The sequence below is a fragment of the Nipponia nippon genome, unplaced genomic scaffold (genome assembly GCF_047370975.1).
Source record: "Nipponia nippon isolate SJK-2023a ecotype South Korea unplaced genomic scaffold, ASM4737097v1 scaffold_1, whole genome shotgun sequence".
Classification (NCBI taxonomy): domain Eukaryota; kingdom Metazoa; phylum Chordata; class Aves; order Pelecaniformes; family Threskiornithidae; genus Nipponia; species Nipponia nippon.
Genome location: NW_028262290.1, coordinates 110019760 through 110045383, shown reverse-complemented (window position 1 = coordinate 110045383; position 25624 = coordinate 110019760). Strand labels below are relative to the sequence as shown.

The window sequence follows — 25624 nt, the reverse complement described above, 5'->3', positions numbered from 1 at the left end:
CAAACAGAGCAGAGCAAGAGTCGTATTGGCAAAAGGTACGCTTTTGCTCCTTGGAGTTAAGCTTACTTGGCTGGAAGCGGCATGCAGAGAGGTTTTGCTGGCATGCCAGTATCTTTACATCAGTGCTGGAGTATACCAGAGTACTGGAGACAGAAAGAGGTAGAGGCTATAGCTAAGGGCAGCACTGCAGGTACTTTGTACTGTAGGAAGAAATTTAGAGTGCAGTGGCAAGAGGCAAGGGAATGTTCTTTGCCTGAACTATAAGCTGCATAATAATGCTATCTTGTTCAACAACAGCCTATAAAATATTCAGTGGGTATCTCTTTCACTGACCTGATAAAACGTACAGCCCAGGGCCAAGACGTTCACTTTGACATCTCAAAATTTTCCACTAGGAACCTGATGCAAATTAATACCAAACAGCAAGCGCTGTCATTACAGCATACAGAAAAATACTAGAAAGACTAAAGAAAGAAAAAGATTAAAGAAAGACTAGAACAGCAACTCTCTCCTGGAAAAACAAAAAAACCATTGTTGTTTATTTTACACTTTGAGTAAAACCAGCAACTACAACACCACTGAAAAAGCTTCTCTCTACTATAGGGTAAACTAGCAAGTAACAACATACTCCACAATCCTCCTCCACCACCACGCCAACACTAAAGGACCTCGGTGAGGCTTTGTTTCAGGTAATCCACAAGCAACAGAGCCAAATTCGAGTTCACCATGAGTCCTCAGCAGAGAGCTTGCTAGTATCAAAAACTACCTGGGTGCAGGCTCAGTTTAGGAGGATTCTGTTACCCAAAGCCTCAAGCTGGGTTTTGCACCCAGCAGGACTTTGCACTTGGGCAAAGGCTAAGAGAAAAGGGAAGCAGACTTGCCTCCTTGGTCTGCTACCACTGGCTGTCCAGTTTGGCCCAAGACTCACAACACATTAGTGCCAATAAACTCCAATTTTAACTGATTTTTCCAGGAATTTTAAAGCTGTTGCCCAATTCAGCCTAACATGGTATAGAGAGGTTCCTTTCAGTAAAAGAAGGCTTAAGCTGTTTTCTGTTCATGGCTACTAGTCACATCTTCATGAAACAGCATACACCCAAAAAGGCATAGGTCTCAACACAAGGTACTTCTGAATCAACAAAAAATTCAGTTGACTAGAATCATAGAATCGTCAAGGTTGGAAAAGACCCTTAAGATCATCGAGTCCAACCGTCAACCTTATCACTGCCAAGTCCATCTATACCATGTCCTTGAGCACCGTATCTATCCGTTCTTTAAATACCTCCAGGGATGGAGACTCAACCACTTCCCTGGGCAGCCTGTTCCAGTGCTTGACCACCCTCTCGGTGAAGAAGTTTTTCCTAATGTCTAACCTAAACCTCCCCTGGTGCAGCTTGAGGCTGTTTCGTTCTATCATTCGTTACTAGGGAGAAGAGGCTGACCCCCACAATAGGATATTGAATAGGACAGGTGAAAGAAAGATTTAAGTTCTGCAGAAGTCAGTTCTGAAGTCCATCTAAGGTGCTGAATTTAATGTCTCTGAAGAGAACAAAAATGACAAGGGCACAACAGCAACTGTGCTTTAACTGAACTTTTTAATAGGGATGGATACAATTAATATACTGTAAGCCAGTTAACACTTTTCACTGAAATCTTATTACCTTAGTGAATAAATTAATGGTGAGCTGAACAAAAAAAACCCAAGGATTGAGTAAAGATATTGCAAATCCCTCGAGGAGCCCTTCCACTGCTACAGTTACTGTTTTCACTGATGTACACCCAAAAATGTACTGTTATGATTCTTCCGTTTCTCCAAATGCCTCCACTGTAGCACCTGCAATGTTTCAACGACTAACTCATTTAATGACTTCTAGTCCATTATCAGGTGGGCAGCTCTTTGGTAAAGGCGTGGCAACAGATTCTTTGCTTTCTGTCAATGCTCGTGGCTGATGAACAAAAACACTGAACCTGACACCTTGGTTAGCCGCTGCCCTCACAAAACCACTATTTGCGGTCATGGTGATGGCTTTTAAAGTGTCTCCTGTCCCAAAAATGGTTAGAGAACGGCTGTTGATTTTTGAACTAGCCACTAGTCCTAAGGCACGGTCAGACGGCTGATCTGGCACCACATTAATTCTTCTAACAAGCAACGCAGCTCGCTCTTTCTCCCCAGGTCCTCCCAGCGTTTCCAAGATGGACTGAAAATCTCTGACAGCCGATTCACAGGCAAAGAGCTCTTTCCCCTCCATGAACTCCTCCAGCTGAGGCAGGACTCTCTCCCTCCTTTCTTGAGCTGCTTGCTCTGTTAGCACTTTTTCTTTGAAGATGAAGTAGCAGCCACCATAGCTCAGAGCAGAGACGTAGGTTATTAAGGTAGTGATGTCTAAATTAACTCTATTGCACGCATTTACTTTGATCTGGGTAGGAAAAGCAATGCTGGCCACTAAATTGTCCCGGTCTACCCTGGTCACCTGCAGAAGTTCAGGGCCTTCTTCATCTGATTCACTGGCGCCAAGGTGTGTGTTTTCTGTAGATGGCTCCGCCAGTGAGTTCACAGCAACTATGTCTCCTCGCACAGATATTCCCATCTCCTTGAGTCTCTCTGCCATAGGACTGGACACACTGTTGTAGAACGCAAAGATTATGTGGGGATTGCTGTACTCCACTGGCTGCTGACGGCTTGCTTGCAGGAAGTCCTCTGCCTGCTCAATGACGCTCTTGTCACCATACTGGCCTCTGCCCAGCCAGATGTTATGCAGGGCCTCAGCCTTCCGACCGATGGCCTTCACCCACGTGTGACCTCCATTTGCAACAACATCTACCACCAGCGTCTGTTTGTCTCCAAACCTGTCCTCATAAGCAAAGACATGGAGGACACTGACAACATCCTCCAGGTTCTCTGCTGACTGAATAATGGCTTGGAGGTGGGTAAGGTTTGTACTCTGCAGATGGGATTCTTTAATGGCCACCTTCCCTGCCTCCACCTTGTGTAAGAAGTTTAGCTCAGCCTTCAGTTTGCCACATAGTTTTGCCTCACCTTCAATTCTCCTTTTCTGGGACTTGGAAAGGGCTTCCGCTCTCTTGATCAATTCTTTGGCAACAGCAATTCTTTCACAAAGCAGCGACTGCACAGACATGTTGGAAACATTATTCCTATAAAGTGAAAGCAAAAGAGAAGATTGTTATTGCATGGCCAAGAATAAAGACAGTCAAAAGAGGTCTTTGCAGCAGCATACACTGGAGCTCTGCTGTAAATTTAGTGCAACAGCTACCAGTATTGTAAAGCACAAGCATCAGGAACCTCAGCACAAGTCCCACCGAAGAGTTCAATTCCTTTCCTTCGCCTCTGGGGATGCAACCTACAGACTCGGATCTCAGTTCTTCAGCAAGGGAGAACAGCAGCATTCAAGTCTCCACACATACTTTGCAAGTTTGTGGTTCCCCCCCTCGCCCCCCCACATGTGAGCCCTTCACTACACTAGTCACTTAGAGAGATCTCAACTCTCACAGCTCATTCGCAAAAGTTGCCATCCAGAGCAAAATCAGAAGTCCTGTTAATGCCATACACGAATCTTGCCTCTCCCTCTCACCACAGTTACCATTAAAATATAAAAACAACCCACCAGGCTTACAGACATAAAAACTGTGAAGCCTGGCTCCCAGCAAATATTTTAACAAAGCATAGAGGAAGGCCATTGTATTTTTACAATTATGGGTAGCACAGCTCTGTCCTCTCCAGCTTCCAACTTACGCTGCACAACTCGGTGAACGAGCCCCTAACAACCTCCTGGCAAAGTTCCAACATTACACAGCATCATGATAGACTATGATTCATAATTCTAGAGCCAGGAGGATCTAGAAATCTCTGTGTTTTCCAGTTCTACTAGAGATTTACTATGTTGCATCTGGTAAGTCTGTTCCTTTGCATCCATATTACTTTAGTATGTCTCCCTGAGAAAAGTATGATAGGAATTACTTAACTGAATGTGGGCCGGCTTTGAAAAATGTAGGATTCAATAGCACAGCAAATACCATTTTTTTATGTCAGGCAGTAAATAGCCACTATGAGTAGTGCAATGAATCGATTTTGACTCCCAACTACAAGTATAAACAGATGCTCCTGTAATTCTTACCTAATCTGCATGTTGAAGCAAACTGGTACTAAAGGGCAAGACAAATACAGCTTCAGCTGAAAATGAGCAACAGGATACAGCCTGGGTCCTACAACAGGCTCTGCCAGGGCAACTGTGGAGCCTGGCTTCAAGCAGCTGAAATCACCCTTGCATTATGCACAAGTTCAAATACAGTCAGCATTAACTGCTACTGGCCTGGTCAATATCCAACATCACCAAAATCTCCCCCTTCTTCTCAACCAAAAAGCCTAATGTCTTCCAACGTGACCTACTGACTCTCTTTAGGGTCAGGGGAGGCCAGTGAAATCAGTTCTTCCGATCAAAGTCCTCACCATTGCCACAAGTTTATTCTTATATGTAAAGCAATGAGTAAAACTCACCAGTTACTACTTTGGCACCCCTCCCCACAGCAGCTTCAACTTCTACAAACATAAAAAGTCTTCAAGACGAAGCTTACTTCAAGTTTTTCAGTGAAAGTAAGCCCACAAACCCCACTACTTTTCTGGCACAACTTCAAGGCAGTCTCACTATCAACCACAAGGCCTCGAAATCATAGAATCATTTACGTTGGAAAAGACCTTTAAGATCATTGAGTCCACCACTAAACCATGTCCCCAAGCACCACATCTACCTGTCTTTTAAATACCTCCAGGGATGGGGACTCAACCACTTCCCTGGGCAGCCTGTTCCCTTGCTTGACAGCCCTTTCAGTGAAGAAATTCTTTCACACTATCCAACCTAAACCTCCCCTGGCGCAGCTTAAGGCCGTTTCCTCCAATCCTATCGCTTGTTACTTGGGAGAAGAGACCAATCCCCACCTCGCTACAACCTCCTTTCGGGTAGTTGTAGAGAGCGATAAGGTCGCCCCTCAGCCTCCTCTTCTCCAGGCTAAACAGCCCCAGCTCCCTCAGCCGCTCCTCATAAGACTTGTGCTCCAGACCCTTCACCAGCTTCGTTGCCCTTCTCTGGACACGCTCCAGCCCTTCAATGTCCTTCTTGTAGTGAGGGGCTCAAAACTGAACACAGTACTCGAGGTGCGGCCTCACCAGCGCCAAGTACAGGGGGACGATCACCGTCCTAGTCCTGCTGGCCACACTATTTCTGACGCAAGCCAGGATGCCATTGGCCCTCTTGGCCACCCGGGCACACTGCTGGCTCATGTTCAGCTGGCTGTCGACCAGCACCCCCGGGTCCTTTTCCGCCGGGCAGCTCTTCTCAGAAGAACTATTCCTTAAAATGAGGTGGGGAAAAAAACCAAAACCCTTCACACAAACGTTTGCTGCTACAAAGCGCCCCGGCAGACCGCCCGCTGAGGCGGCCTCAGCCCGCCGCGCATGCGCACACACGTCCCGCGGGGAAGCCATACCCAGGCCCACGGGACACGCCCGCCATTTGCGGGCGCCTCTCAGGGCCCGCCCCGCAGCCCGCCTCCTCTCAGCAGCCGCGCACAGGCGCCGCGTTACCCTTGCTCCCTTCCCCCCAGGGCCCGCATCTCCCCTCGACGGGGAGCAGCGCAAACGGCCGCCTCTCCCGCCCCCGATCCGGCCCTGTACGCCCGCCGCCCCCACCTTCGCGCCGCTCCGCGATCACGTGAGAGCGGCGCCGGGGAGGTCGCGGCGCCATCTTGGGTGAGGGCAGGGTGCCCTCGGCGCTCGCCCCCAGCCCTTCTCGGCGGCGCCCGGGGAGCCCCGGCCCCGGCCGCGGCCCCGTGCCTCGCCCTCGCCCGCCGCACCTTCCCCGGCAGGCCGGGTGGCGGGACTCGGGTAGCTGCGGGACGCGAGCCCCTGCCCCCCTTGCCCCTCGGGCACTGTCAGGGCGCGACACGCCCGGGCCCGCCTCGCCTCTCCGGGGGCTGCCCGACCCCGCTCCTTCCCCGCCGCCGCCGCCGCCGCCTTCCCCCGGCGCCCGCAGCCCATACTCACAACCCGGCGGCAACAGCCTTCGTCCGGGCAGCGGCAGCAGGCGGCCCGGGCCGGGTGGCGCGGCTCGGCCCGGCCCGGCCCAGCACCTCCCCCGGGGCCGCCGGGCGGGGACAGCCGCCGCACCCGCCTCGCCGCGCCGCCGGCCCCAGCCCTCCTCCCCTGCCGGCCTGCGCCCAGGGGTACGTGTGCTGTCCCGGAGAGCCGTTCCTAAGGAGCAAGGGCATTACGTTAGGCCAGAAAGGCCAGAGACGAGTCAGCCTTGGGCTTGAACTTCGGCGGGGAAGAAGCAACCATGGCTCAATGCAGTTTGGGTCCACGAAGCTCAGGTAACAAGAACGGGCCTTATTAAACCATTTGGAGGGAAACGTGAGCGAGTCCCGAGTTGCTGCCTGCTTCCACGCAGCAGCCATCTCCGCGGCCTCTGGCCTCCCTCCATGCTGCCGCAGTACGTGCAGCACAGGAGAGATTGGCCTTCTCTCCATCTGCCACTGGTGGCTGGTCCCTGCCGCGAGCGGTTGTCTCTACGTGCCTAAATGATTTCGCAAGATTCTGCAAAGCAGTAGCAAGCCAAAGCAAGTTGTAAGGGGGGTTACTGCACCTGTATCTTCCATCACCTTGGAACCTGCTTGAAGTCATAACCTCACGAAACGGCGATGCTGTTCTCAGATGCCGATCCTACGAGTTAAATAAAGCCCAAGGAAGCTCTCTGTTCTCATAGGTGTCACGCTGTCCTGAGTTCCTCGGGGCAGATCGTCTTCCAGGACACGCGAATCAAGAACATAAGTGACCAGCATCTCTTCTTCTTCTTTCAGATGACTGCATTAGGAACAAGATAAATGAAGCAAAGTCATACTTTATGGTCAGCTTAAGTAATCAGGCTTGTAATTTGTCATTTCTCACAAATGAAGAGTGTTTGTCCACTTTATTCCCCCTTGGCCCCACTTTATGCAGTGAGTTGTTTTACAAAATCTGAAACAAAGCTAATATAAAGAAAAAAATGAATTGCACTTTTTGAAAATGACCACAACCACTATATAATTTTCTACTGCATTGCACTAGTATCTCTCACTCCCGATGTGATTTTATAATTTGAGAAATACATCTCGAAATTACTATTTCTTTGAATTCCAAGGATTTTGAATGGAAAAAGATGTAAATTAGTTCCCTGCAGTTTAAAGGTTCCCTTTAAATACTAGATAAAATTTAGTTACTATTCTAAATGTGCAGTCATCTGAGTATGGCAATAATTTTCTTCAGTGCAGGATTTAAGTAGTTTAACACCCCCCCAAACCCCCCAAATCACATCACCTTCCCCATTAGAACAGCGTAATATCAAGGTCTATCTGCCTACCACTGAGAAAATTACCCAATACTCTAAATGAGGCCCGAGTTCAAAATATTATGCATATTCTTTCCAAATTACACCAAGTCCCGTAAACTTTGATTCTCTGTAGGGCTTAAGTGTATCAGGGAGCTTTAGGACTCGGGTCTTAATGGTGTAAGAACCAACTTCCTCAACTACCAACTTGGTGGCTCAGCAAAATGAATAACTGACAGTAAAACATTAGACTACAGTATAGACTTACCCTTCTCGTTTCACACAAAGCGTGGAGCAATTAAGTATTACCACAGAAATGATGATGGGCTATGAAATCATCCCTCAGAAAGACAGCCTGAGGAAAGCACTCTCAAAGGAAAGCTACCACTGATCATCATTTTGAAGCTTTTTGTCGTAAAAGGAGACTATGTACTAACATATGGTGCTATGACAGCCTAGTGACAGCGTTCTCATCTTTCTCAAGGCACACTTCTATTTGTTCTCAAAAGAAAAAGGTGCCACCATTTAATAGTAATCAAATCAGACATTTTACCAATGCAAACAGTTTACATTCCTGAAAGCACTGACTGAGGCAACCTGGTACACGATGGCATTTGGAACATCTGACAAATGTGTAACTTCACGTCGCCACCCATTTACAACGCTAGTCCGTAACAACGTGAAGTAAAACCAACACCGCTTCTGAAGTATGCAGTTCAGTAAAAACACCCCGTGTGGCAGTGGTTGTCTGTCCTCCTAACGGGCTGGGGAGAAGTGGGCAAAGACCCCCCTCAACGTTTATACCCATTATCGGGTATCTGAAGGGCAGCACTTTCCTTACTCAGAGGGCCATAGTTTCTGTACAATGTACAGAACAGTTACTACGTTTAAATCATTAAGCCACAGGAAAGGATGGAAGATATTGTTTTTTTCACTTCCCTTCACTACCTGTAAAATTAGTAAAATTCTACGGATGGAAGTTGTTAAATTATTTAAAACAAAACAAAAAAAAAAAAACCACACCCCCCAGCCTTAAAACTTTTTTTTTGTTTGTCCCACTGTTACCATCTTGGGAGCGAGATAGCAGGATTTATGTGAAACTTGCTTTGGTTTCAACTACCCTTCATAGGGTGTTCTTTGCTAATCAACTGTTTCTAGTAGAGGAGGCAACTAAGCTACTGCAGTTCATGCTAACCATTTTCTGAAACTGCACTTTTTCATATAGAGAACTCCTTTAAATATTTATATAGCATTAAAAAACTGGATGAATGTGTATAAATATTCTAAATTGAAGATGTAGCAACATAAAGTCTCCAGTTTCAGTTCCTAGTTGTTCATTTTCTCTAGAAAAAGAATCAGAGCATGGATTGGTTTTCAGAGTAAAATACTCAAAAAGTGATCTGGAGTAAGTCCTAATGAACCGTTTGGACACAGCTTTTATTTCTGACATTAGGAAATAAAACTTCATTATGGCATGCTTCAGAAATTCTTATTTACCTAATGATAACATAAAACATCAGAAGACAGACATTGGAAAGAACAGATCAAATAGCTTATACACTACTTTCTGCAGACTAACTCATACTTTATATTTTCTTCATTACTTACGGCTGGCTAACATGTCACCTGCCAGGCTGCTCCCATACGTGCTTTGCCTTACGTAGAAGCAGAGTGATACAGCTATTGCTCCCAGTTCATTATCAACATTTTAACAGACTGCTTTAAAAAACAATGAAATCTGCAAACAGTAACTTACATGGCTGCAGACCAGATTAAAAAAAGTACACATATTTATTTTATTTCTTTTGCGGTAAATTCGGTGTTTCTCTATAACCTGAACGACTCTACACATGTAACAAACGTATCGATGCATACACCCACACACAGTAATATTCAAGCATCTAGTTCTGCACTTGTAAAAGTTGTGATGCATAAATTAAGTGCTTTTTTCATTACTGCACCTTTACAGTTATCTTGCAAGTTGGAAAATACTTTAGCACAATTCAAGGGATAAAGTAATTACATTACATATTCTCATTTTGCTTTGTAAATCCTGTTGATTTTTATTGATGGTGGTAAAGGCATGTACTTTTCAGGAAGTTATTACTTCCATTATTTCTAACAATATCCCAGGGTTGAAAAAGTGCAATTTCTAGGGCCATGAAAATAACCCAAGGAATAGAAAAAAAAGTTCTTGAGACACAAAGACAAGAGGGTCAAGAACCGAGATGCTCAAGTAGATCACACAGTTCACATCTGAAATGGAAGACTGTTCTGCCTCTTTGTGAAAGTACATGATCTTTTACACCAGATGAGACCATTTTTGGAAGTTACTTAACATTTAAACAACATTCCAAAGTGAAAAAATTATCCTGTCCACTCAAAATTTAAATTGTTTAAAAGAAGGTCTAATGTGAGTTCATCATGGCTGATACGTATGTGGAAAATTCTCTTTCCACAACAATAAAGATACTGAAATCTCAGCTTTATGCAGATAAACAAGCTATGATTAAAAAGACACACAGACACCTTCCCCCACAACAGTGGCCTTCAAATTTTATTCTTTAGCCTTTTTCAAGCTGTGATAATAACTTTACATTTTGTACAGTATTTTGTGTACAAAGATTCCATGTATCCAGGGAAAGAATTACCAGTAATAAGATTCCATGTATTACAATATTAGGACCGTTGCATTTGCACCCATGATATTTAAAAAATCTCTCAGACAAACCATGTAGAAATAAGTATGCAAAAACTGCAAACAAAAACATTTAAGTAGCCAAAATTAAAAAGACCTTTGTGTGAATCACACAGTCTTGCTCGGTTTCTACTAGGCTATTGCAGCCAAGTAGTCCTTAACCTCAGTTGGAGTGAGCCTCCTAAAACCAGCTTCATTACAGATGCCAACTTCAATGTTGTCTTCTGTCATTTGCCCTTCAAAGCTCTCCTATTAAAGAAAATACAGTTCAGTGAATCGTATCAATGATGTCATAACAGTAAGAAAGTTATATCTTAAATATTTTGCTAACCTTTAGTGTTAAGATAGCTGTATGAATGGCATCTTCAAGCTCCAAATCTTCATTGTATCTGTAAACAGAAGTTCATCTATTTCAGCATGGGACAAATATCTTTCCAAATCCTAATAATCCTGGAGTCTCTAAAAACCCAAACACTACTAAAATCTTCCCATTTCTTATACCAATATTATTTGTAAGCACTGTGATATTAATAGTCAAAGTTATTATTTGTAAAAAAAAATTTCACTACTTTTCCTACTGACACTGTACAGAACAATATTTCTGCAAGTATGCTGAATATAATGTTTATTGCACTGAAATAATTCTCCATAAACACAAAAGTTGGAGTTTAAATAAAGCAAATTTCCTGTGCATGTGTAAATAAGTAAACCGGAAGCATCATATCTTAAGTATTTTAAAACTTTGTTCTGATAATCTAGAAGTGTGCATTTTTTATCTGGCTGTTTTACATGGAACCCGAACAAAACAGATAGTATCCTTTCAGACAAGTATCAAATACATTACCTTTTCTCAAGAAATGTTTTCCCATTGACGTAATTTTTTCCCATTGCTGTTGCTTTCCATGCAAAGTAAGCTCCCTGTAAAAGCAACAATCTATTGAATTGTTTTGTGTAACTTAGTCAAACATTACGTATTCAATTACTTGGTAAGAAGTTCAGAAGCAATTATGAAAATACTGAATGTTCTGAGTATATAGGAGACCATTTTGGATCACATTCAGACCAATTTGCTATGGAAACCTGCTGTGAAAATGTACAAAACATTTGTATAGGGCCCCACCTACTTTCATCCTCCCACTACTTTGAAAGATGAATTTGTAAGTCATTAGCATAGTTTTGATTTAGGATTCCTTAAACAGAAATAGTATGTTTGCCCTTGAGAATGAATACAGTCAGATCTTTCCTGAGGTTCACTCCATGTATTCTCTTTTCTAAGATTAAGTAATGTAAAAGAACTTGTTGCAAATCAGCCATCCGATTTATCTTAGCTACTAATAGGATATTTAGCCATCACTTCTATTCTCTCCTCTGGCATGAAGACCATCAACAGTTCTATGCCTCAATCAAGCTGCCTTACACAAGGCATCTGCATTTTGCATTTTACATTTGAGCGTCACGTAGTAATTCAAGTTTCTGAAGCTTATCAATGAGCTCTACAGTGACCACACTTTTTTTTTTTTTTTTATGTAAAGCGTTACAACTCACACATGCACCAAAGGGTAGTTTTTCAGAAGTGCAGTGCAAACATAGCAAATAAGCTCACTTAAATTAACGACTGTCATTAAATACTAAAGCATATGCATTACATTTCACAATGCAACAGGTTTTGGCCTAACTTCCATCCAGTTTAGGGAACAGTGATTTGAGCAGCATAAGCAGTCAAAAATTCTTTTTTTTCTGGTAGCTGCTGCAGAGTGCCACCCTTGCTGGCACTACCAACTAGGTGGGAAGGCATGGAAAGGGATGGTGATCTCCCTCAAAAACAGCTGCCATCCCTCAAGGAGTACAGGAACATGCAGGCACAGAACGATCCGGGCTTGCTCCAAGCACCTACTGAAATGGCTCATTCTGACTTCTGAAGTTATGTTAAGGGATCTTTTGTTCTAGCTCTACGTTATTCTTCTCATCACAGAAAGTATTTATGAGCACATATAAAATTTTAGACATTTTATAGAAGCAGTAGAATTTACAAACGTAAGATACTTACAGACGGATCCGACTGAAATAAATAGGGCCGCCCTTCATTCCAGCCACATATTAGCAGCGATACACCAAACGGACGAACACCACTACAGGCAAAAAAAACCCAAAAAACAAAAAAAAACCCTGAAAAATCACAGTTGATATGTGAAATTTATTCAATGAAAACCAAAGGTGACTAAATTATTCTGGATGTGTTAACCTTCCCCCAAACACTTCCCACCAGCCCAGAGCTGTGATCAGGAATGACTCGTCAATGAACAGTACAAAACCAGAAGTATGCTGCCTTGTCCGACATGTTTGTTTGCAAGATATGAAGACCCTACCTCACCCGCTGCCAGTTAGTGCTCCTCCCCCTGGCACGCCTTCTGTGGACATTCTCCATTGAAAAACTAACTGCCTTTTTGACATAAAAAATTGAATCACCAGGTAGTTGTTATTCCTTACATTTAAACAAAATAATCTTTCTAAGCAACTTAAAAATTCAGAAAACCACATACCCAGACTGCGTGTATTCCTGCATCACAGAAGCAATTCTCTGTACTAGCTGAGCTGTTGGAATGGGCTCGTGATAAACCAAGTAATATTGCTGGGCCAGCTTCCGAGCTCTGTGCACAAGTACTCTAAAAACAAAGACAAAATTAATATGCCAAAGAAATTCCAACTAGCTGTTACAACTAGAACTGAAAACTCATAATAAATACCATCCAAAGAAGTTATACATCTGGCATAATACCAATGTCAAAACATAGACTGTGCTGGGTTATCTTTATCAACCGAGTAATCTCCGAAATACTTAAACTGAAACTAAAGTTGAATTACACTGCAGTTCATTCCCTACTCTTTCTTTAGATAGAAGGTTATTTGATAAGGCATTGAATTATAAAAAACTTAAAGAGAATCTCCTATACAGTGTAATACAATATAACATTATGCCGTACCCTTAGAAAGAAACAGCTAATTGCTATCTGTTTCCATTTCTTACATTTCTTGCATGAAAACGCGTCTAAATAGCGATAAAACAAGTTTTTTAAATACCTGTAATCTGGACCCATACCGCTGTACACTAAACCTATATGTTTGGTAATTGGTTCTACTTTGTGGACACTCCTTTCATCATAAAGAATGGATTTCTGCTTCTTCTCAGTAGCCAACACCACTCCATTTGCAGCTGGAAAGGAACAAGATTTTTTTTTTTTTTAATATTAAACTAAAATTATGGAAAGCAGTCAAAACACAGAACAAGTTTATTGGACTGTAAAGAATTTTGCTCCTCCCTTTTTTGAAAAGCCTTCAAGTTTACGATCACATTAAATAGAGATACTTTGATGAATCCACCCAACACATCATTTCTCATTTTAAATAATCATACAGCTCCCATAATCCCATTCTAAAGAATCTGAAGCACATATTAATAATTGAGCAGTTGAAGTAACTTTTTGTGTAATTTCTATATATATGGACACAGAGCTGGAGTTATTTACTTAAGAGACAGGAACACTCAAAAAAAAAGATGCCTGCTTCTACCAGCTGAGCATCTCCAAAATCAACCAAGCAATTTTCTTCTCCTAGCAGGGAGCTCTATACTCCCCCTCTTCCGTCTTTATAAAAAATTACTGAGTTGCAGAAAAAAAAAATAACCCACTGAAACATGTGAAAATCCACTGAAAGAAAAACAAAATATGTAATGGAAGGCAAGATGAAGAAAGACCCAGTACATAGTCCAAACTATTTTAGTTCTCTCAAATGATACTCAGTATCCTGAATCCTTCACCAAAGTAGTTATTTTCTGAACATACCTTTAATCCCAACCGAGGGAGCTCCTGCAGCCACTGCAGCCAAAGCATATTCAATCTGAACAAGCTTTCCAGAAGGACTAAAAAGGAAAATGCAAAAGTAAGCCTAACATAATTCTGATCTGCTTGAATCTTTCCTACAATAATCTGATGCTAACTTGCTTTTTTAAGCCTCTTTACACCTAACATCACCATGTTCTAATCAGAATTTAAGAACAAAGCAAAGCAACAAGAAAACCCCCACAAGTCTGAAGATTCATAACAGCTTCTAAAAGAATCAGACTGGTTCAGCGCAGTACTCACTGCTGCACAGTGCTACTGGGATACTCACACAGCACCTGCCTACAACCCTGATGAAAGCTAATGTGTCTCGGATAGGGAGCAGTGACTGGAATGCAGGTTGAAGGAGGACAAGTCTGTTCTCCAACTTTATACCATTTTAAACAAGTTTTCCACTCAGTAGGAAAAAATCTTCAGAGCACATCATGACTTTCTACTGAAATGGCATTATACATGTGGTTTGCAAAAGTTTTGAAGACACTGGTGTTTGCTGCTGAAAGGTACGAGCAAAACGCAGCTACTCTTTTTGACAGATAAGCACACATTAGGTCAAGGCCACAAGACAGAAACAGCTCCCATTCCACCCCCAGGTATGCCTGCATTTTGTTTTAATGATCCATGTCGTTCTGGTAACGGACGCAGAACCATCAGAACACAGCAGCAGGTGTCAGGCTGACAAAGTAACTCATGCAGAATGAGGGGGATCAAGGGGTCCGTCCTCGATCCCCAGGCAAAAGGACAGCACAGAGCCAGTCACTCATTGAACAAGTGATTTTGCAAGTGGGATCTGTTCTCTGGGCTGTATTTCAGATGCTGCTGTTTTAACAGACGCACAAGTAAAACAGAAAATCATGTAACTCAGTGCTTAGAGGAGTTAGAAAAAACAAAGCAAGCAATAATCAATTAGTGTAGCTATTTATACATCGAGTAAACAGTGTATAAAGGTGACAAAGTAATAATTTTAGCTTCTCCACTACAAAATATAAGCAAACCAGAACAACAGTTTCCTATGCCAGCAATTAAAATATACAGAACATTAGCACAATGTTTTAAAAGTAAGCACAAACTAAAATAAATAATTCTCAGCACAAGGAACAAGTGAATGAGGGAGAGCATAAGAAGAGATATTCTCTTCCATGTGAGTATAAAATCAAATGGCTTCAAGTTTCAGAACATGTAGTGCTTCTGTGCAGTACAAAAAGTTTGTAACTCCCTTAGGAAACCATTTCCAAGAGCTAATAAAGAATTCAACCCACTTGAGTAAAGCAGGCATCTTTGGCTGCATCCATCCGTTAAGGAGATTCTTTTCCTAGTTTTAGATTGCGAACTGCTTCATTTGCTTAACTCCAACAAGCCTTTAGTAACCTACTTTGCACAATTACACAGCATTACTATCCTCTGAGATTAAGGGGGCACTTTACCAAAAGCAGCACAAAGATTCTTACATTCCGTTTTTCTTTTTATACGTATAATATAATTCTGGATAGCTTGATAGTTTCATCAAAAAAAAGAATGGAAAGTGATTTCCTTGTCTCTGAATTAATCTTAAGTGTATGTATTAGAGCAACACTTTAATAGATACCATTCCACTAACACATTCATTCTGTGCATGCAGTCATCCCACATCTAGGCTGTGCACAACACAAACTGCAAGGAGAGCACTGCCTGCAAAGTCCAGCAGGAAGGGAAATAAACTACTTCAAACTGATCCGAAGGCTTCTTTCACTCCCACATCTGCAAAGTGTGTTCTGAAGCAAGCTCTCAAGATACCATAGCTCAGCCAGCACCACGCATTTCCAGTTAGCTCAGAATTACAGAATTACTACCCAGCCTGAAGCGTGTGCGTGGGGACCCTACATTTGCTGAACCGCTTCACCAAGCACTCGCTATAAGGCAGTACCAGTGACGAGACAGACCTCAGGCTGGCCCCACGGTGACTCTGACTTACAGCAACGAGAGAAGATACAAGCAGCAACCGCACTTGGGCCCGAGGTCAGCGAGGGAGATCAGGTGGGACCCGGGACCCTCGCCTCAGCCCCCGCCTCTATCCGCGGCTGCGCCTGCAGCCGTTCAGCTCACCAAGCCTCCTGGCAGCTGTGTGCGCCCCTCAGGCCAAGGCGAAGCCGCCTGATCCCCGCCGCTTTCCCCACGCCCGCCCCTTCTGCCCGGGTCCCGCCACCGCCACCGCCGCCCCCCCAGCGCTCGCAGGCCCGGCTCCGCGGACCCGCCGGGGACGCGATGACTCTGCAAAGTGCCCGCTCCGTCCTGCCCCGTCGCCGCAGGACCGCTCCGCGTAGGCTGCGTGCCCTCCTCCCCCTGCCCGCCGGCCTGCCCGCCGAGAGCCCAGCCCTGCAGCCCTCCTCCCCCCGAGTACCTGAATGTAGTGAGGGAGAAGCTGTAGCCGCGCTCCGCCATTTTGGAACAAACCCCTCCACTCCCCTCACCAGGCACCCCTGCGCAGTCGCTCCTCCCGCTTCCTCCACGAGGACGCAGCTAGCGCGCTGATTGGCGAGGAGCTGGTGAATGGCGGAGCATGCCGGGAAGCAGCGCCGGGCCCGGTGAGAGACGCGATTGGCGAAGAGGCGCGCTGCGAGGCATGCTGGGAGTTGAAGTCCTCGAGCGCCCTCTCACCGCCCCCCCGGTAGCGAAAGGAATGCTGGGACTTGAAGTCCTGGTCTCCGTCCCCGTTCTGCCGCGAAGTGCTCGGGGAACTCGGTTTCCCAGAAGGCTCAGCGACAGGTGCGCATGCCCACTGCGCCCTCGGGCGAGCGACCGGCTTCCCCTCCCCTGAGGCCTTGGCGGGGCTGTGTGGGATATGGCGGCTCTGGTGGTCGTCTTCTCTCCGTTGCCGCGGCTTCGCGCTCTCCTTCAGCGCTGCTGGGGGCGGCTGGAGCGCGGCCTTTTGCCGGGTTTCTCCGGGGGCCAGTGCCCGCCCTGGGGTAGGTACCGGTCTGTTCTCCTCTCGGCTGAAGGAGAGGGCGGCAGGACTCATTTTTACCGTTGAACGGCTGAGGGAGGGTGCTGGAGCAGGAGAGCGCGCAGCCCTGGGGACAGCGAGGGAACGGGGGGAGAGGCGCCGCTGTCCGCTCTTCCCTCCTCGCTTTGGGGGAGTTGGTAGCATCCGCGTCGTATTTCCTCGGCTGCACGCGAAAATGGGGGTTGGGTGTAATGAATTACCTTTTCTTTTTCCTTCAGGACCAGCACTAGCCGTCCAAGCTCCAGCTTTTCTTCCACAACCGGTAAACGACACTAGCGAAAGTAATGAGGCGCCAAGCCTGCTCGATAGCATCTTGTGGATGGCGGCGCCAAAGAAAAGGCGCACCATTGAAGTGAACCGCTGCAGGCGAAGAAATCCCAGTAAGCTTATAAAAGTAAAGGTAATAACCAAATTTCCGCAGGCTTGCTACCTTATTCACTGCAAATAATTTTGTTGATGGCAAACAACCATGCTGGAGTAAGATTTACGCCAGTCATTTTCATCTCACTTATTTTATAGAACCATTATAGTGGTCAATACTGACTGAAAAAGCTTTCTGGAATTTATTTGTAAATAAGCTTAAAAGACCTTGTAATCCTCAAAATACTTTGTAACAGGTACATTCATCATGTGTGACAGTAGTTTGTGGTTAAATAAACAGTGACGGGTTAGGTGCAAGCCAACAAAATGTGAATTTTAGCTAAACAGCTAGTATAAATAGAAAAGGTCTATACTTTCTGTGCATCTGATTGAGTTGATAGGTCTTTCGTCTTCTAAACATCAATAGGCTTAATGATTTAGGTATTGACTTTGTAGACTAGTTTTCGTAGTAAGTATTCGACCTAGCAATACATTACAGAAAAATCATTTTACTTAGAAGAATAAATTTTGAAAAGGCAATTGAACTTCTCTGGTATTTCATTTAGCATTTTTAGTAGTTTGTGATTGTTCCCTATTTCTTTTGTTGCTGTTGTTCAAATTACAAAATTTCCTATTTTGCACTGTCTTTTTTAGAGGAACATTGATGTTTGTCCCGAGTGTGGAAACTTGAAACAGAAACACGTCCTTTGTGGCTATTGTTATGCAAAGGTCAAAGCAGAAACTCGACTGATACGAATGGAAATACGTGAAAAGGAAGGAGGACCATTTAATGCTCCAACTGTAGAGACTGTCGTCCTCTATGATGGAGAAAAGCCCACAGAAAAAGATGAAGGCAAGCGGATCATTGAAAGAGCCAGGAAGCGTCCCTCTTGGTTTGTTCAAAATTGACGCTATAGAACTAATGCGAACAAAACCAGTTGCTACAGCAAGAAAGATCATGATTTTCAAGAATGTTTTCCTCGTTTTGTTCGCTCAATGTTAATACATAAAACACATGAACTTTTGGGAAGCCTGCTTGAATTACATGTCATGCCACATGATTTTGCAGTCAGGTGGTGTTTCTATAGCATGCAGTGGGAAATGCTTCTTAGTGATACATCATAGCAGTCAACAATTAAATAGAAATGAGGATCTACCTTGGGTTTGGACATCTGCATACAGTACACTGAATATTTTGTATGCTAATGTTATGTGCTGGTTTTGTAAATAACATTTTTTTAACAAAGAGAAAACATTCATAGATGTAAAATAAAGTACGTTAAATTTCCCAGGGAAATCTGCTTTCTGTTTTTGGCTGCTGCACTTTTGGAGGAGAGAAAAAAAAAGGGCGGGGGGGGGAGTTTAAACCCAATGTTGATTAGATACAAAGGACATTTACATGAAAAGATACAGTTATCTGGTTATTTCCATGGCTCTTAACAGAATCTGCCTGGATCTCTGCACAATGCTGCTGTTTGAGATACTTGATGATATTCCTGTTTTTGAGTAAAATAGTGGTTGACATGTAGTTATTTGCGCTTTTTCTGTACTGGACTGAAGGTTAAGTGTTCCTTGCTGTTGTCAGTATACAAAATAATTTTCTGTCTTAAAGGGATATGGAAAGCCTTTTTTTTTCCCCTCAAAGTGCACTTGATTTCTTGAGTGAAATAACAAATTGAAATGTAATGACTAGAAATCTGTAAATTTGACAAGGGTCAAAGCTGATTATTTGCAGCCATTGCCATTAAGTAGCCTGGGTGGTCAGTGTGTGCCTGGAAAACCACAAAGAACCGCGGTGCCTTCCCCGTCTTGAGTCTTCTGCAGAGGGAGGCAGCTCTGCCCTCTACTGCCCGTTGGTACTCTTCAGTGGTGCAGTTACAGCACCTAGCTGTGGATTTTCACTTCGACTTTAGCCACACAGTAGCACCATTGCATTTAAGATTAAGACTGTTTTCAATTTTAGGTTGGAATTTCAATATACAAACGATACTGTTTGATATTATGGCTCAGCCAGTCTAATAGCTATTTGCAGCCAAAAAATGCAAGCCTGCCCCTAACCCTGGCTGGGTTGTCCCTGTGTTTCCTTGGCACTGGAGTGTGTCTGCTCCTGTGCTGTCCTGGTTCAGGGAGCTCTGCTGACAGAGTACTGTCTCCTGGCTTTCTACAGCTTGGTTTTGAGTAGGTACCTCCCTGTAGCTTGGCTCGTGTCAGAGTCAGAAAAGGGGCAGTGTGGACAACAGGAATATGAAAGCGGAGGACACAGGACCACGCTTTCCACAACCACCTTTGTTTGTACATGCCTGAGCCAATTATGCCTGCTTAAGGAGTGGGCTCGGGTGTGCTGTAATGCTTCACTTCTGCTTTCCTCACTCTAGATTCCATGTTGTGAAACATAACTGGTAGGAACAGATGTTAGCGGAGATGTTACATTTCCTCCATAGTCTAAGGGAATAATGAAAGCTGGTAAGTGTAAATAGATGCCATTTAGTTGACAGTATCCAAGCAAACAACATAAGTTCTTTTCAATTTGTCCAGGATTTATTCCAGTCATATCTGTTTTTCACTTACTCAGAACTGAAGCCAATAAAAGGTGGCAAGAAGGATGCAGAGTGGAAGGCTTACTTTTGGCAGAGCTGCATGGGATGAGACTGATACATTGCAGGTGAGATTAGCCAAGCAATAAGACAGATATATTGGCCCGAGGGAAAGGTGTGTACGTATTTTAGGGAGAGGGGGATTTTTTTTTTTGTTTCTTTGTCCAGATATTATAGGACCAATTACACCTTACTGTCTTAGTTGGGTTTTATATATTTAATTTTTTGACAAAGGTTCTGTAGAGAAATAAGCTGAATTAGCCTGCGATGTTGAGAGTCATGGGTTAATTTCTCAGAAACACAGCGGTATTTAAAAAAAAAAAAAAAAGACTTTCTCTAAACATGAGAGAGGAGCTGGTTTCTGCTAATGGAGTAATAATTATAATTGGCAGTATATTGCATTAGTTTGTTGAATTATAGCATTAGTGAAGCAATGAAGATGTTTTACAAATAGAGTTCTTATGAAACATGAGTGAAGTTAGGCTGTGTCAACACCAGACATTTTAAGATACTTGCCAGGTCACGGTTAGGTAAGGATTCATTTCACAGCCATACTGCTTATGTTAGTACTGCATTTGTGCAATCCAAACAAGAGGAGATGCTTGATAATGTTTCATAGTGGTTTCTGAGTACTGTGGGGGTAAAAAGTCATTAAAATAACTGGTATTCGTGCTCTCTAAAAGTATAATGAGAAATAACTGACAAATACTGAAGATCTGTATATGCAATTGATACAGTACCAGTTAATTTTCCAAAAAAGAAATTATCGTCAGTGAGAGTCAGAACAGTTTAGTTTGAATGACTTTTCCTTCAAAAGAAGAATAAAGGAAAGCTCACTTTCATAGCTTCATTTTATTAACATTAACAATACGAAGCTCCATTACTTTTTAAAAAAATATTTTTTTTTTTAAAGTTCCAGAATTCCTCTAAAAGATGTAGCATAGTCTGTTACTTGAAATAAACGCTGTTTATATGTAATTTTGAAAGAAATATAAATTGCAATACTGCTAATATGTAAACGTATACTTTTTGAAACAATGTAAATTAAAACTAACAAAAATCAAGCTGGTTGTTACAAATGTTGTACTCCAGAATCCATTTAAAAACAAAAATTATATACCTCGGGGAAATTTCACTTTGATACATTGGGAACCAGCTAGCAGTTGAAAAAGACATTCTTTTTCATATGATTAAATACATGTTGTAGTCTATTATTTTTTTTCCTCTATAAGGATTTTTGGTAAAAATTATTTTATTTTACATTTTAGAAAGAACCGGGAAGATGATGTAATGTCCTAAAGTACAAAGATGGAAGTTGCTAAACGATTTTGTATCATACTAAGATCTGCAGAGATAGAGATGATCTCTGGCAGTGATCAATTGTGATATCCATAGAGGTTGATAAACCAAGTTTCTTTTTAATCTCCCATTTAGCAAGGAAATTTTAATAGGAGGTTTCTGCACAGTCCTCATCTATTCTGTTGAACACAGTGCCAGCAAGAGCTGGCAATATATACTTCTTTAAAGCACTAGGTGGCAGAGGAGTGTAGCTTTCTGGTAGTGCAAAACAAGCCAAAGATGGGACAGGAAAAGTCAGTGTCAGATTCAAGAAATTTGCACCTGTATAAGCAAAAGATCTGCAAAAAGACTAAATTTGCTAAGTACAAAGAAAAATACAATGGTTGTTATGAGACATAAACTAGTCTATTGTAATTTATTGTTCCAACTAAATTTAATTAGATCTATACCGAGAACTAATGCGCTGGCTTTTGTGTATATTTATGCATTCCTGCTCTTTGCTGCATGAATTAGTTGAAATTGCAGTTGTACCTATCGTTTTTCCCTAACAAGATAGTGGAGCTCTTTTTATGCCTCTTAATTACAGATTATGTAATTCTATGTTGCTTTGTATGCCCGGTATATTCTGTTAGTTGACATTTTATTTATGCAGCTAGAAAGTCCTGCACATAATAGGTCTGGCAGCATTCCAACGAATTTCAAGGTATAACTGCCTTGAATCTGTAGAGTCATAAGGATCAATTTGCAAACAGCAGACACAAAGTGGAAAGAAAAGAAAACCAGTGTGGTGTTTAAATGAGTATTAGTTGCTCAGCAGGAAATAGAAGATTGTGTGCTCCATCAAGGTTTTAACATGTTTTGGAAGCACACGAGTGATAAAGGTGCCTGTATCTTTAGAACTTACTTGTTAATTAGTATTTAAATAAGATATTAGCAAAAATCCTTCTTTTACCTCACATGACTGCATTGTGTAATTTATACAGTGAATGAGGATCAGTAAATACAAGTTGTTTCCAAATAATTTGCCTAACTCTTAACCTGCCAAAGACATCAAGAATGGCACCAAGTGGGAAGAAAATCAATGAAAGGAATGAGAAGGAAATAGGCTATGCAGCAGTGATGGATCTAGTTTTGCCTACTCTATGTATATTCCTAGGAAATTCTGTTGAAATCAGTGGAGTATAATTCATGTCAGAATTTGGTCCAATGTACTGAAACCCTGGACATGTGGATGTATGCAAGTATATATATTTTGAATGCAGAGTATATACCTGTGAAACTACTGCTGGATATCAACAAGATTGGCTTTACAGCTGAAAACTAAGAATGTATTTGATGAATGTGGTCAATTAAGCCTAATTAGTTGATACTTGAATTTCTTTCAAACATCCTATATTTCAGTTTCCCCTGGTTGAGGACAATATACGTATTTAGCAGAAAGGGTATAGGATTCATTTCATATTGATTGTGCTGCATAAACATATGAAAAGCAAAACTGAAACTGCTCTGGAGCCGAAGACCCGAAACAAAAGCTTTTGTGGAGTTGTCAATGTGCAATATTTGTCAGGGATTTCTCTAAAGCCTCACTCCTGGATCATGTGTGTTGTTTGTTTGTTTGTTTGTTTTTCAATAAAGCAGATGTCCTGGTTCTAAGATGGTGGGTCAAAGATGAAGAAGCAAAGATTTGGAAAATCATGAGGCAGAAAACCAATCCTATATTATTATTTTCTTAAGTATCATACCTTGTAAACCAATCCTATGCTTTTGAAAATTTGGGATATACTTAGTGTGTTCGGATCATCCAAATACACAAGCATCTGACTGTTTCCCTTGGTTTCTTGAAAGGGCACAGACTCTTCTCTATACAAGGTGGTTCTGATGGAGTTGTTCTCACTGCATAAGCATATAGAAATGTTCTGTCTGACATGTCCTGGGTTTAATCTTGATTAATCCTTTATGTGTCCTAAATTTGGGACCAGCTCACGAGGCTCAAGAGGAACAGGCACGTTAAATGCAGTGTGTGTCATGGTGTAGGAAGGACAGTCAGTCCCTACTTACACAGCTGACATAGCTTTTATGTCCATTCCCAAGGTATACTATTGCTGTTTCTATTCCCAGCCCCATCACACAGGCTCATCGGCTTGTCTAGCAATATGGCTTACAGCTCTATTTTCCATTATGGTGAAGCTCTAGAGCACATTATGTGAAATACTTCCAATGGAATGAAGGATTTTGAACACGCTATTGGAAAAATGTATGTTTCATTTTATAATCTGGGATTAATATTAAGTACAAAGAATAGTGGTTTTAAAGGGGCTATACTGAATAGCTTAAGGCTCAAAATTGACAGACCAGTTCTGTAGGAAAGGTTTGTTCTAAATACATTGGGTTTGGAAGTTCCTAATCCTTCATCTTTTGACTATTCCTACTCAGTCATAATCAGATCAAGCGAAGCATCTAAGGTGTTTTGAAGAATAACATCAGGATTCGGTCCAATTAAAGATAGCTTATATAATTCTGTCACTCTTAAACAGGATAAATGATACCTTGATCTTCAAGAAGCCATTGATTTCAGTAGGATTTCTTTTAAAGGAAATTGTAATTCCAAGTGACTGAGAGGCAGGCTGTAAAGCATCAAGCTGTTGTGTTACAAAGTCACTTAATGAGATCATGAAAGCATTTTCTTATTGAAATCAAGGAAACAAAAATTAAGCCTGTCAGTTGCCAACACCCATCATGATACATCACTTGAGCCCATGAGTCCAGCTCTGCCATAGTCCTTTGGATAAGGTGATTTATGAACAAAGAATGCAATCTTTTAGGAGTTCAGGAGAATGCTGAGACATTTGAATTTCTCTTGCTCCAAATGAATCCTTCTCAGATATTTTTGTCCAGCACGGAGTAGATTACCACAAAGTTACTATGAAAAACGAATGGAGGAAGGGTTGAAGACCAAGGAGGTACAGTCATTAGCAAGGTTGTAGAAGTAAGAGGTATCCTGTTGCTGTGTATGTAATACAAGGAGTACAATAGGAGTTACTGCAAGAAACATACCTACATTGCGCAACTGAGTGAATAACTGCAAAGTACTCGAGTGTGTGGCACTGCAGAAATGGATGGCATAGCAAATACCACTCCATCATGCATCACTTTCATGTTAGCAATTTATATGGGAAGCTAAATGGCACGATTCCTACTTGACAGGTGGCAAACTGAGGTGCAGAAAGAGCAAGTGAATTCCTCAAAATTGCTCCCTCAGTCAGTGGCAGAGGAAGGAACCGAAGCTATTTGCAGATTATCAGCCCATTGTATTCTCTGCTGTGTCACAGGTTAGGGAATAATAACGATTATCACTTGTGGTGGCCATTGATCTAGCTGGGTTTGTGTTTTGATCAAGTAAACTGCTGCAAAGATACTATATATCTAAACATTTGTTAGGACATAGGCCCATGAGGGCCTTTATTCACAGCTCTTCAGATAGATAAGCTGGAAATCTGGTTTATTACTAAATGATGCCTTCTTTTTTTCTCCTTTCACTTGCAGAAGAGTGTCTTACCCTAAAAGAAAAGCCATTCTGTGCAGCGGGGTTATTTATAAGAGTATGACTTAGCTGAACAACAGTGGCAGAATCTGTCCCCAGAAGTTTTTTAATGTATGAATCTAAAAATAAGTGTGGTCCTAGAAGTAAAAGATGTGTCCCCCACAGATTAGGTTTTTTTGGTTCAGGAATAGGGTGCCTTCTTTATCTGCTATATACAAGACATTCTCTCTAATAGGAAAAAAAAACCAATCCAAACAATACAAGCAATTAAATTGTTTGGAAAAAAAACAAGAACATGAGATCCAGAGATCATTCACCAGCAAAACCAGCAGTACCAATGTGCAAAGAATTGGTTTAAATCACTTCTCAGAGAAAACATTTTTCCTCTGAGACACTTCATGCTGAAAAATACAAAGGAAGAGAATTTCTGATCATTTTTTCCCTTTTCTTTCTGATCAAAGACATGTACTTTGCTTTCAAGCCACTAGAGTGTATGTTCCTCATCCTGCTGATTTGGCAGATGCTGGGATCCCTGAATCTGTTGCTTAGGTTATATGACTATCAGATTCAACAGGCAACTGATTGAGAATAGGTAGTCTTGATCAAAAGTAATTTAATTCTTTTCCGTTTATCGATGTTGTAATGACCGTGTTTGCAACGACTGTATCTTCCCAAGAGCACGGATGTTGGCTTTGTTAATATGATTTTCAAGAATGCTGTCTGTATCAGGAACATAGCATTTGAAGGAGCAAAAAAAAGGACTCCATATCCTTCTTTGACAGATCTTATAGCCACATTTGGGTCTGAGAAATATGAAGGAGAATCTCTTTCTGCCCTTACTGGAGAGGATATGGAGCTGAGATTTTTAAATTTAAGCTATTTGAAG

General features: G+C 42.3%; 3 protein-coding genes and 1 long non-coding RNA gene across 5 annotated transcripts in view; 1 reads left to right on the top strand and 3 right to left on the bottom strand.

Moving 5' to 3' along the window:
* LOC148057551 (uncharacterized) overlaps positions 1-3153 on the bottom strand; it is a 39058-nt gene extending 35905 nt beyond the window's left edge. Inside the window, exon 1 of the long non-coding RNA XR_015706701.1 lies at positions 3038-3153. This is a non-coding gene — a long non-coding RNA (uncharacterized LOC148057551). The remainder of the gene's footprint in view (positions 1-3037) is intronic.
* Positions 1577-7318, bottom strand: CUNH7orf25 (chromosome unknown C7orf25 homolog). 2 transcript variants are annotated; one of them, XM_087766842.1, is made up of 2 exons: positions 6654-7318; positions 1577-3153 (listed from the first exon to the last, which is right to left on the bottom strand). In XM_087766842.1, the coding sequence occupies exons 1-2, from the start codon at positions 6689-6691 to the stop codon at positions 1857-1859; spliced, it is 1335 nt and encodes a 444-aa protein (XP_087622968.1). In that variant the 5' UTR covers positions 6692-7318; the 3' UTR covers positions 1577-1856. The 2 variants fall into 2 exon arrangements, with proteins under 2 accessions (XP_087622968.1, XP_087622959.1); XM_087766833.1 differs by lacking the exon at positions 6654-7318 and adding an exon at positions 6056-6593.
* Positions 7319-9899: 2581 nt separating this feature from the next.
* On the bottom strand, positions 9900-16479 carry PSMA2 (proteasome 20S subunit alpha 2). The gene is made up of 8 exons (XM_009464788.2): positions 16342-16479; positions 13911-13987; positions 13150-13282; positions 12612-12734; positions 12119-12200; positions 10916-10989; positions 10403-10460; positions 9900-10320 (listed from the first exon to the last, which is right to left on the bottom strand). Exons 1-8 carry the CDS (start codon positions 16380-16382, stop codon positions 10204-10206), a joined length of 705 nt encoding a protein of 234 aa, XP_009463063.1. The 5' UTR covers positions 16383-16479; the 3' UTR covers positions 9900-10203.
* A 245-nt stretch (positions 16480-16724) lies between these two features.
* MRPL32 (mitochondrial ribosomal protein L32) lies at positions 16725-18592 on the top strand. Its single transcript, XM_009464787.2, has 3 exons — positions 16725-16906; positions 17163-17344; positions 17959-18592. Exons 1-3 carry the CDS (start codon positions 16783-16785, stop codon positions 18211-18213), a joined length of 561 nt encoding a protein of 186 aa, XP_009463062.1. The 5' UTR covers positions 16725-16782; the 3' UTR covers positions 18214-18592.
* Positions 18593-25624: the final 7032 nt, after the last annotated feature.

Excerpts from the sequence above, each read along its gene's own strand:
- CUNH7orf25 (XM_087766833.1), bottom strand. The coding sequence starts at position 6,537 with ATGGAGAGAAGGCCAATCTCTCCTGTGCTGCACGTACTGCGGCAGCAT. Across the intron at positions 3,154-6,055 it reads AAGGCTGTTGCCGCCGGGTT|GAATAATGTTTCCAACATGT; the intron begins GTGAGTATGGGC and ends TTCACTTTATAG.
- MRPL32 (XM_009464787.2), top strand. The coding sequence starts at position 16,783 with ATGGCGGCTCTGGTGGTCGTCTTCTCTCCGTTGCCGCGGCTTCGCGCT. Across the intron at positions 16,907-17,162 it reads GGGCCAGTGCCCGCCCTGGG|GACCAGCACTAGCCGTCCAA; the intron begins GTAGGTACCGGT and ends TTTTTCCTTCAG. Across the intron at positions 17,345-17,958 it reads GTAAGCTTATAAAAGTAAAG|AGGAACATTGATGTTTGTCC; the intron begins GTAATAACCAAA and ends TGTCTTTTTTAG.
- PSMA2 (XM_009464788.2), bottom strand. The coding sequence starts at position 16,382 with ATGGCGGAGCGCGGCTACAGCTTCTCCCTCACTACATTCAG. Across the intron at positions 12,735-13,149 it reads GGTATGGGTCCAGATTACAG|AGTACTTGTGCACAGAGCTC; the intron begins GTATTTAAAAAA and ends CTTTGTTTTTAG. Across the intron at positions 12,201-12,611 it reads CAGGAATACACGCAGTCTGG|TGGTGTTCGTCCGTTTGGTG; the intron begins GTATGTGGTTTT and ends TTTTGCCTGTAG.